The following is a 12,066-nucleotide window of genomic DNA, read 5'->3' as shown; positions in this document are numbered from 1 at the left end:
CATCGGTGAAGGTTAGTATAGCCGAGATACAGAATTAAGGATGAATTAAACAAGTAACTAAGACATGCAATCAAATTTAAAGCTTCTAACCTTTCAAACTTCAAAAAACTTCAAATTCAACTCTCTGCTCGACTTGATTCGTCTCAAAACTGCACTGAATTCACATCTCTGAAGGTAGTATAGCCGTATTTGTGAAGAAAATTGTGAGTAAGAAGTGGCGAGAGAAAATCGCACCAACGAGAGAAAATCGTAGCGGCGAGAGAAAATTGGGAGCGAAAGATGGAAAGGACGAAGTGAATTTGATTTAATTCAGCCAAATTGTCATATATGGTTAAAAAAATAATGTTGACAAATATAGTAAATATTTTTAAAAAAGTATACAGGTAAGTGATTTCCCCATAATAAAAATTGGAACTAGTACATTGGATTTCTTATACTAAATGGGCTGTTAGGTGAATTTGTAAATGGGCCAGTAGTTTTATTTATTGGGCTTTACTTTTGAGGACCCATTGTTTTGGTAAAAAGTTGCCTAGTTGGTCGGTTTTCGGACCACTTATTACTTCATCCGTTTCAATTTATATGATGTATTTGATTCAACATTCAATTTAAGAAAGAAAGACTTTTGAAACTAATGTATCAAAAGTCAACTTTTATCAAACAATCACCGCTACCAACCATCTCTACGGTCACGGTTTTCTCTAATATATTTTGTGAAAATGATATTTAATTAATTTTATATTTATTAATTTTTAAATTAATATAAATTATGAATATTCAGATATCAAGAGTCAAAATGGGTAAAATTTTCTTAATAAAGGACAAAAAGTTAATCAGTCATGATCACTAAAAAAAAAGGTCATCGTATTAATTGGAAGCAACTACAAAAAGTTAAATGAATGTGGTGGAATGTTGTCAATTCAAATGATATTAGGATTATTGGTGGGAGCTAGAGATCTCTTGATTTGACAACCCTAATTACATTCAAAGTTAACACTTAATTAACAACCACATCATTTATTACACAGGTGAATATATCAGAAGGCGCGACACAAGAGGTTCATTTAAATTCTCCTCTCTCCAAAAAACATTTATATAGTACATATATAACTAAAATTATATATGTAATAATGATTTTTCTTGAGTATCTTTGATAAAAATTATGACTCTGTCATTAGTATTACGACTTGGATCATAGCTTCCTAGACAGATGATTGGAATCTATACAACTTTTTAGTCAAACTTGAAGTATATATCCAGAATGATTACAATGAAAATCAAATGGAAACAAGAATCATTGAATTGAAATGGTTTTGTACCAATATGGGTTGTGGTGCAGTGGTGAAACTGTCTTACCCTTAATCAGCGGTCTTGCGTTTGAGCTTTGGATATGAAGAAAATCTTGTTGGGAGCGTTACCTCCGAATGAGCGCTACAGTGTACGATCTAAATTTAATCAAAACTCCAATATGATTCCGAATACCAAATGATTTTTTTTTAGAAAAAAAGAATTGAAATGGTTTAGTGAAAATAATAGTAGTATCTAAGTTCTATTTTCAAAATGTTTGACAAACAAGTTATTTTTAAATTTTAAATGGCCTTTGTCGTTATTTTGCAAAAAGCAAAGAGCTTAGAGTCCAACATTATATTCATAAACATATGTAGTAAGTATTAATAAAATCTCACGTTTAAATACAAATTCAAAGAAACTAAATAATTACTTAAATAAATAACGAAAGAATTAAGGTGGCATTTTAGTCAAGATTTGCATAAGCATGATTATTGATTCTGATGGCTATATAAGGACAAACCAAATTGTCATTAGACATATCTACTTAATTAATTCTAGTATTTTCTGATTTTTCTCAAAATTCCATGGCACAACCTCAAAATTGTGCTTATGACTGATCACATTAATTAATTTAATATAGTATAATGATGACTGACTTGGCGACAGGAGGCAAACATAGGTGGCCTACATGGAGGATGACGTGTAGGAGATTAGTGGTCTAATTAAGTCTTTGGCATTAATAATTAAAGTTAGACTAACTCTAATTTCACAAGTTGAAATCATAGGGATAAAAAGAGAAACTAATTGTTGGTATGATTTTTCAATGAACGTTGATCTTTTAGATTAGAAACAGAAATACAACTTTCAATTTAACTTGTAAACTTTTAAAACATTTTTTTATTTTTTTTTTTGTATTTTGGTGTTCGATGTCTGTATTGGAGTTCGATTAAATTTGGATTCGCGCTGAGAAGTTCTATATTGATGGGTAAAACCCTCTCTTACAAAAGCGACTCTCGATCATGGGGACTCAAATTCGAGATTTCTGATTAAGAATTAAAGAATAATTACCACTCCACCCACTTGGTAAAGTTTTTGAACATTACTTGTATATGTTCATATCTATGAATAACTCACATCCAAAAACATTGAGTCTGAAGCCAAAAGGGCAAAAATATTTGTCAAAAATTCCAAAAGGGAACATCAATGTTTGTTTTAACCAAAAGGATAAAATTCCTCAGATTTTAACCAAAAGGATAAAATTGCTCCTGAGGAAGCGATATCCTTCGGAGAAAATTAACTCCGTCTACTTCGTTACGTTAAAATATATCAAAATCGCTACCACAACAGCGATTTTGTCAAAAAAAAAAAATTTCATAAAATCTCTGCCATAGCAGCAAATTTGCCAATTTTTTTTTTAAAAAAAATAAGACATAGCTGCACCGGCAACGATTTTGTCGATTTTTTTTAAAAAAAAATAAATCGCTGTTTGAGCCGCGTTTTTTCTTTTTTTTACATAAAAAAATGAAATTAAAGTCGCTGCAATTGCAGCGATTTTCTTTAAAATTCTTTAAATTTTTCAATATTTTTTTTAAGTAGCTGCTGAGCAGCGTTTTATTCCAAAACTTTTTTCCAAAGTTTTTCCAAAAAAATTATTTTTCCAAAGTGTTTTGTCTTTAAACTTTTTTTAAAAAAGAAGTTTTGGAAAAAAATTAAAGAGAAAAATAAAAAAATAAAAGAGAATCGCTGCTATTGCAGCGATATTAATTTTTTTTTAAAAAAAAGGCTGTTGAAGCAGCCATTTCAAAAAAATAATTAAAATTTGACAAAATCGCTGCCGGTGCAGCGATTTTTTAAAAAATCAACAAATTTGACAAATTTGTTGCTAAGGCATCGATTTTAAAAGAAAAATAATTAAAAAAATCGACAAAATCAATGCTGGGGCAGCGATTTTTGTTTATTTTAACGGAGTAGACGGAGTTAATTTTCTCCGAAGGATATTGCTCCCTCAGGAGCGATTTTACCCTTTTGGTTAAAAAAATAAATTGATGTGCCCTTCCGAAATTTTTGACAATTTTTTTTCCCTTTTGGCTTCGGACTCCAAAAACATTACCAAGCCTCGTAAAAAGATCAGGATTTCATTCATTCATCAATGTGGGATATTTCATTCATGGATCAGACATATTTCCGGATCAGACATATTTCCACCTTGCAATTGTCCGATTTCTTGGTACGTGCACATTCATGGATTAAACGTATTATTTCCACCTTACAGATATCTTGGAAGTCCGACTCTAACACCATGTGAAATTACGTCTTGAATCTAAGTCACATCCTAAAAAATAGTTCAAAAATAGAAAAATTGTCCGAGCCTTACAAGGCGTCATAGTTCAATTCATTCACCAATATGGGACATTCTATTCATCACTTAGCAATAATATAAATGACTTTTTTTTTTTTATTATTATTATTATTAAGACTCTGTGGAAAATGATTTTCAAGGAAAATAAGTTCTTTAAAATGCGAAAAATGACATTTCTAGCTAGTGAAAATAAGAAAAAAAGAGAGTAAGAAAATCACTTATTAAAATCTTGCTTTGTTAGGCTAAAACAGTCGTTATCTATATTGTATAAGTATAATAATACTAGTAACGCCCCTCCCCTAAACTGTAACATCGAGCAAGCTGATCTGCCTCTACCATATAATGATGCATATTAGTTATTAATATAATATCTTGTTTATAAAAAAAAATAAAAAAAATCACTTATTTTTCGTGAAAAACATTTTTCTTCGTATCAAACACACCCTAATTATCTATTAGCTTGACTCTTTAAAATTAATCATATGCATTTACCAATTACCAACTAATAATATGGATTCACAACATCATCAAAGAGTTATATAGTGTCACATATTGGAATTTAAAATATTCCAACAACCCAATTTCTTTTAGCTAAGCACAAAAATGACAGCGGAATTTATTTTTTCCAATAATGAAATAGTAGCCGTTGGTTGTAGACAATAATTCCCATTTTCCACCATGAAAATGAGACAAAAATCCAAAATGGCCGAAAGAAGGTGTAGACTTATAAGAGAATTGAGACAGACATCGACAGGAAATTGATAGGCATGTGAATAAAATCATAATAGACATCCAATCTGCTAGTGATATTATCTGCTTTGGGTATAGATCCATACGACTTTAAAACGCATCACTAGTGGGTAAGGCCTGCTTACTTATATATCCAACAGGAGTAAGCAAATTTTACCCATTAGTGACACGTTTTAAAGTCGTGCGAGCTTAAGCCCAAAGTGGACAATATCACTAACAGACTAGTCGGTTACATAATTATTGGTTCTAAACTAAATTATGTGTAGATATTTAATCGATTTCTTAAAATAAAATATACAAAATTTAACCTAAAACTATTGGATTCATCGGAATCAATACCCTCTACCCTACCCTAGCTCCATCCCCGTGTGCTTCTACTATTGTTGATGCTTTAATATTTTGTTCCATTATGATTTGATGATCAATGACATCACTATATATCTTGAATTGACCAAACTTTTTCTATTCTACGTTGGATCCCTCATTCACACTAAAAATTCTAATATGAAATTCCAACTCTAAAATATTTTTGGTACAATTTCAAGTGTCCCCTCCTCATTTTTGTCCCTTGGTTAAGACCAAAAGAGTCGTTGTCTACGTACGTACTGCACTTTTAATTTATTTCTTTTCATTCATTCTTCCTTTTTTCATCAACTTTTTATCTCTTTAGAATAGTGGAGGAAGCACATAGTTTTAAGTTCATTTTAGAAATAGCGAATGTTAATACTGTTAAAATAAAATTTCCTCAAGGAATATGATATTCAAGGTGTAGGATTATACTACTTTATTTGTGTGTTCTTAAAGAATTTAATTTTCTTAATTATTGTATTTAAGGTGTAGAATTATTACTTATAATTAGGCCGAGTCGAGCAAAATGACGACGTAAAAGTGTTTTTATTCACTTTTGTTCTCTTTTACTTGTCACATTTTTAGTTCTCGAAAGTCAAATTCAATGAACTTTGACCAATATTTTAATATTTATTGTTTCATTATATTAAAATGGAAAGAATTACAACTTGTATTATATTATATATATTTTTCATATAGTTTCCACCAACTAATCTAAATTTAGACAAAGTTCCTATATAAAAAAAATTGTACAAGTTTTTATTTTCCTTTGATTTTTTTCTCTTCATTTTTCATTCACACGCCAGATAGATTAAACGCAACAATTTTTCCACATAATTATAGAGAGTGGAACCCAACAATCTCTTTCTTTTCCTCGCATCTCTTGTCTTGTGATATGCATGACCAAAAAATTGTTCTTATATTCATACAAGAACAAAATATCTATTGGCTATAAACAATTGTAGGCCAATATTGTCTACTTGTCTCCCTAATATGCATGTAGTAGCTAATATATTATTATTACTTACCTCTCTTATAGTCTTTCTTATGTATATTATTAATTGGTCATGTAACGCATGTTTCTCATTAGGTAGATTATTTTACTACTTGACTATTTCCACCTTATACTTATCTTTAATAAAAATAAAAAATGACTGAAGAGTTAATTAAACGTGAGTGCAACAAGTAAACTTAATTTAGTTAATAGTGGATTATCTATAATAGTGAAAAAGTTTATTGTTTGATATGAATGAGGTCACCTCATAATTATATCGTATTTTTAATGGCTAGAAGAACACACGTCGTTCAAAATTTGTGTGCTTGTTCTATATAAAATTAAGTAGAAGATCTCAACTTCTTATATCCCTTGCAATAGAAAAGATGTAAAAAGAAAATTAAATTAATGATCTAGTGGTCATCATCACATTTTCTTCATACTTTCTGCTTCTCAATAATAGAATGACTAGAATAATCAACAAAAATAACTATGTCTTAATTCAAATAATTTTACCTCCAAATGTGTTCCCCTTAAAATTTAAATCTTCTTTCTTTCTCCTCTCCGACTCATATTTACGAGATAATAAAATATAACAATAGATAAATAAAAAATTAGTTCGCGTTAAAATGGACATACATAAAATAATATCAAAGGATATTACGTTATTAATACTCAAACAAATTTCAATAATATCATTATCATTGTTACAAATGTACGAAGTCAAGTAATTTCTTGATCCTACTTCTGGATTCAAAGCAGCCGTAATTAATGTTGCTTTTTTAGAACCAAAAAAAAAAGTTGTAGACAAGAAAATATTCCTAACTTGCCAAACTCAGTAATTATGTACTTGCCTTGTCCATATATGGAAACTGGAAAACTAATTTGTTCTTTATATAAGCAACTTTAATAACAATTAAGGGTAACGAACGGCTTGCAATTTAGAAGTATGTCAATATAATCACAGCTAGGATTATTTGTTTATGACTTTTTATATAGTTCACATTAATCAATACTATTGGTAGTTTTATCTTTTTTGGTCTGAAAAGGGTTTTATAATAAACATCCAAATCTCTAATCTGAACCATCTTTGTGTTTGTGTGTTCTTTTTGGTGGATAATGAGATTAGGGAACCTTTATAAAAAGATGTGTTTATATTATTAAATCTAACAGTTGTAGGTGGTGTTAGAATTTGCCCTACATTTTTTTTTGATATGGCCATTTAAAGAGTTTATGAGAGATTTTTCTCTAAATAGTTTTTTTTTTTTTAATCTTTCTTTTATATTATGTCGATGAATTAATCAAATTATATTAAATTATTAAGTTTTTTTATATACTTTTCTTTGTCATCTGATTGATCATCGTCAATCTATGCAATTATTAGCTTTTGCATACGCTCCAAGTATTTTGATCCCAACTGATAGAACTTGTTGATTTATGAGATGCTCACTCAATTAATAGTTATCATCTCCAAAAAAATATTTTTCTTCTTGCTTTTAATTTTCTTCAATTAAAAAAAATTAGTGTATGAATACTACTTCTTAATTGAGTAATCAATCTGACAAATTAAACCATCATAAGCCACCTATTTCATCCCAACTTTATATTAAAGCCTTATGCCACCTTTTTATCTCATGCACAAAGTGAAATACTTCCATTTATAATTTCCAGTAGTTTAATTTGTATGCTAATCTCTCCATCGGCTAATCCCTTTTTAGTGTCATTTGTATGATTATTTCTTTTGATGTTACTTATATATCTAAAAATAATTTTACATTATCATTGTATCTTAACCAATAGTCCGTAGCAAAATATTTGCCTTATTTTTCAAATTATAAATAGGTCAGTTATCGCGAACAATTCTTTATAGTTTAATAATCACATGAATCCGTCAGTATAAAATAACCTGTTTATGAATAGTTGGAAAAGAAAATTAGTTCCATATCACATCAACATTGTTGATTTGCTAATTCTTTTGTGCCAAATTTAACATGCTAGCTAGCCTACGGATTTAAGGTTTCAACTTTACTATAATTGAATGTGAACCCAAAAAAATCAAAGTAGAGTTTTCCACAAAGTTGCACTATTAAAAAAAAAGTGTGAGTAATCTCATTAAGCACTTTAAGGACCTTTTTCTTTTTTAACACTGGGCCACAGCATGACACAATCACTTACAATTAACAAAGAAAAAAAAAGTGGTTTTGTCTATTCATGATGATGTGGAAGGTTGTAGAGTGCTTCAATACTTTGGGAAAAAGTGACCAAAATATTTCGAAGAAGACTCTACAGTACAACAAGGAAAATTCAAAAAAAAAAAAATAACCATTTACATAACTAAGGGGTAGTTTAGTAGCTGAGTTAGAGGTGAATTATGTGAGTATTGAATTTTGTATAAGTAATATTGCGTTTGGTAGTTAGTTAGAAGGTAAATCATTTACATATAAAATAAATATTGTGTTTTATTTGTTATTTAAAAACCTACATAACTGATATACATGTCTAAATTATGAGAATTTATGTACTATTTTATGTATGATACAAAGTGGAATAGCTAATCCCTACATAACATAATACATATATTTCCTCATAACTAATCTCAACATTATTAATACCTCTATAATTCTTATCCTCTGCCAAACAACTCCTAGGGGATAATATTTGTGCACACCTTCAATTTACACCAAATCAAATAAATTCACTTTATGAGTCATAAATGGAAGGGAAAAATACTTATTCAACATGATGTTTATCTTAAATCATATAAATTTATTAAAATAGAACAATTTAATAAATAGAAGTGTTTTCAGAATTTTGAAAGGATATGTGCACTATTACGAAAAGATGCATCTTGATCGGTTTAATCTTTACGTTTTTAACACTGAACCATTAAATTTTAAAAATTATGGGTGCAACATATATAAGACTACTAGTTTTAAATTTTAATATACACATTTGATTTAATTATATAAAAAGTTTACCGTGCTAATTTTTTTTAGGAATTTTCAATGTTACACACTTGAAAATTTTGAAAGATTAAAGCAAAAAAAATAAAAGAAAAATTGATTAAAACGCCAAAAATGTTTGGAGGGGTGTCACTAACTAAAATAAGATAGATATAAGATTTAAATTTCTATCTTTGCATAAAGAGGTGCACCCAATTAATCATCATTGTATTATTATATGCTACTTTTAATGTGGATTTCCACCTCTATATTTAAATATTTTTTAAAAAATATAACATTACTATATATAATCTAGAGAGGAGAGCATAGGTTCACGTGAACCCACAAAACCCCCTCTAGATACGCCTCTGTTAATAAAGTGAGAATATATGTTAATTAATCACAATTAAATGAAAAAAATATATGTATAAACACATGTGATATATCTATTGACTATTTGGCTTGGTGTTTTACACAGGATGCAGGTACAAGTTTACCAAATTAAAGTGAGAATATATATGTTTTTGATGACCCTTAAATGATGACCATTTATACATAAAAATACATATTTTGCACTCTCTACCTCACCTTTGAGGTAGAAGTGAGATTTGCATACATCTATTTTTCTCATATTTCACTTTATAAAATTATACTGAATATATTATTATTATATTAATTTAGTATAAATATCGAGTGCGACTAAAGTTGTAACTGTCACTAGTGCTTTGCTTAAGTAGGATATAACTGTTTCCAAGGTGTGAACTGAATTCTAGTTTTTCTTTTTTGTGTGTGGGGTCATTGTTGTGGAATTTTTGGTAGCTTCAGACAAGTTACAATTCTTTCGGTGTTCATATTTTTCTACTGTTGGATTCTCCATAGCCTATAAAAGCCTAATCAGTCTCCTTTGTTATTACTCTACACAACTTCTCTTCTTCTTTAAACTAAATATCCTTAGTTAAAATATCTCTATTCTATTCTGGTTATCTCGTTCGTACACATCTTCTCTTTGTTTTCCGGGATCATCAATTGTTTTAGCTTCTTAGGACTTATAAAAATCAAATCTTTTTGAACATTTTTTTTCCAAGGAAGATGATCTTGTTGTTCCAAGAATACATTTTGTGGAAATTTATTGTAAATCTTGAAACAAAGTTCAGTGTTGCAAAAAGCTTTTATTTTTGGATTTTCCAAATTTTCAACAGATATAGCTGTGGTACTTAAAAGTGGAAAATATTGTCTTGAAAATCTTGTGTTTGCTCTTGTTTTTTTTTTTTGGGAGAAAATTCTGTTTTAGGATATTGTTACTTCATCATATGGCAGGAACATCACTGCCTCCGGGATTTCGATTTCATCCTACTGATGAGGAATTAGTTGGATATTACCTGAAAAGGAAAACTGATGGACTTGAAATTGAATTGGAAGTTATTCCAGTAATTGACTTGTACAAATTTGATCCATGGGAACTTCCAGGTATACATTTGTTCGTCTGATTTTAACTTGATACGATCACGGAGTTTAAGAATGTAATTATCTTGTGATGTGAAACGTGTCAGGTGGAAAGTTAGAATTGTGTCTGTTTGAAGAAAATGTGAAACATACATTTGTTGTAATTTGTTATTTTCATTGGCACTTTGGACTAAAAATGTGTTGCTTCTCCAAAGTTTGTTGCTTTATTATGTTTTTTACAAGATGGATTGTTCTGTGGGGACATAGCTCTTTTCACATTTGAGAAAGTTAAATTATTAACAAGAAAGGCATGTGTAAAGTAACAGAAGTTTCTCGTTCTTTGGAATTAGGAGTTTGGGGGTTCTGATATTCTATTTTTGAATGCAGAGAAATCTTTCTTGCCTAAACGTGACCTCGAGTGGTTTTTCTTCTGTCCGCGGGACAAGAAGTATCCGAATGGGTCAAGAACTAATCGAGCTACTAAATCTGGATACTGGAAAGCCACAGGGAAAGACAGGAAAGTTGTGTGTCATCCAGCAGTTGTTGGCTATCGCAAAACATTGGTTTTCTATCGTGGAAGAGCTCCGCTTGGGGATAGAACGGATTGGGTAATGCACGAGTATCGTCTTTGTGATGATGTTACTCAGGGTACTCCAAGTTTTCAGGTAAACAGAATCTATCTTAGGCTCTTCTGATTTACTAGTAAATAAGAAAATGATCATATTTTGCAATTTACTTGTCTCTAGGGGCCTTTTGCACTTTGTCGTGTCATAAAGAGAAACGACGTTTCATTGAAGACGAAAGATGTTGGAGGAGTTAAGCAAATTGGATGTAGTACAAGTACAACAAGTGGAGCATTTACCTCAGTAATTGAACCACCAAATGCTCTTTCTGATGAAACGCCAACTCAAAGTGCATACATGAGCAACGATAGCAATTACTCGACTCCTATTACTTCTCCTTATCAGACAACACAATTTGGGGATTATGAGTCTGCAAACCTCTGGATGTCCTCTGCTATGATTCTTGATTCATCTAAGGTATCTACATTATGTAGTTCATTCAATCCTGTTGTTACGATGAGACTAACACTATTTTGTGGATGAATATAGGAATGTCCTCAGGGACAGAATGCATCTAATTACTGTCCACAGTATGACTTCCCGAGCATGACCCCGTGGCAGCCTAGTGATCAATCTGAGTTCACATCAAATTCAACTTTCCCGAATTTTAGAGGGGAAGTTGAACTTTCTGGTGACTTAAGTAGCTTTGGCTGCATGTCCCCTTACTCGATTCATGGAAGCTACGTGGGGTTTTATGGCAACGAAGACATGACATATGAAGGTTTCGATCAGAACAACTCAACCAAGAATCCAAATCTCTTCTGAAGACAATATGTTATAATGGTTTGAAATAACTTAAAAGTTGTTCTCTGAGACAATGGTTTTTATGTTTTGTCTTGAGAGTCATTCGATTTTACAACGTCTCTGAGTCTAGTTCGCGAAGTCAATTCTAAGCATAACATTGTTACTGAAGAATGAAGTATGTAGTGATTGATCACATTTAAAGATCACACTATAGAACATGGTCTATGTTATAAGCTAAAAAAATGTCTGTAAAAGTATAAATTACCAGAATATTTCTAGTAAAAGTAATGTTTGAGTTGCTTTAATTTACAAAGTTGAAATGCATTGTTTGTACCTTGAATTACTTGTCACATCTCTAATGATTGTTTTACACTAAAGTCTCTTGTAAAGCAACTGTTGAGTGGTTGAATGTCAACATATTTAGCCAATGTTTTCAACGAAATAACTACTTTATTAAGTACCAGTGAACCACCAACTACGCGATAACTAACTGTACTATCAAAACTTATAGTCTAGTGGTACTAGTAAAATGATGAATAAGAGAACACTATAAGTAACTATCAAGCAAAGTATATA

General features: G+C 30.3%; 1 protein-coding gene across 1 annotated transcript; it reads left to right on the top strand.

The window, feature by feature from the left end:
* Window positions 1-9,733: 9,733 nt before the first annotated feature.
* LOC125842679 (NAC domain-containing protein 71-like) lies at window positions 9,734-11,830 on the top strand. Its single transcript, XM_049522008.1, has 4 exons — window positions 9,734-10,147; window positions 10,511-10,788; window positions 10,870-11,163; window positions 11,236-11,830. The coding sequence occupies exons 1-4, from the start codon at window positions 9,991-9,993 to the stop codon at window positions 11,509-11,511; spliced, it is 1,005 nt and encodes a 334-aa protein (XP_049377965.1). The 5' UTR covers window positions 9,734-9,990; the 3' UTR covers window positions 11,512-11,830.
* Window positions 11,831-12,066: the final 236 nt, after the last annotated feature.

The sequence above is a fragment of the Solanum stenotomum genome, chromosome 10, assembly GCF_019186545.1.
Source record: "Solanum stenotomum isolate F172 chromosome 10, ASM1918654v1, whole genome shotgun sequence".
NCBI classification, from domain to species: domain Eukaryota; kingdom Viridiplantae; phylum Streptophyta; class Magnoliopsida; order Solanales; family Solanaceae; genus Solanum; species Solanum stenotomum.
Note: the sequence above shows the minus strand (reverse complement) of the source record. Positions and strands in the feature narration are given on the sequence as shown.

Bases quoted from the DNA above. Each gene is read 5' to 3' on its own strand.
- LOC125842679 (XM_049522008.1), top strand. From the start codon at position 9,991: ATGGCAGGAACATCACTGCCTCCGGGATTTCGATTTCATCCTACTGAT. The intron at 10,148-10,510 runs GTATACATTTGT...TTTTGAATGCAG, and splicing joins TGATCCATGGGAACTTCCAG to AGAAATCTTTCTTGCCTAAA. The intron at 10,789-10,869 runs GTAAACAGAATC...ACTTGTCTCTAG, and splicing joins AGGGTACTCCAAGTTTTCAG to GGGCCTTTTGCACTTTGTCG.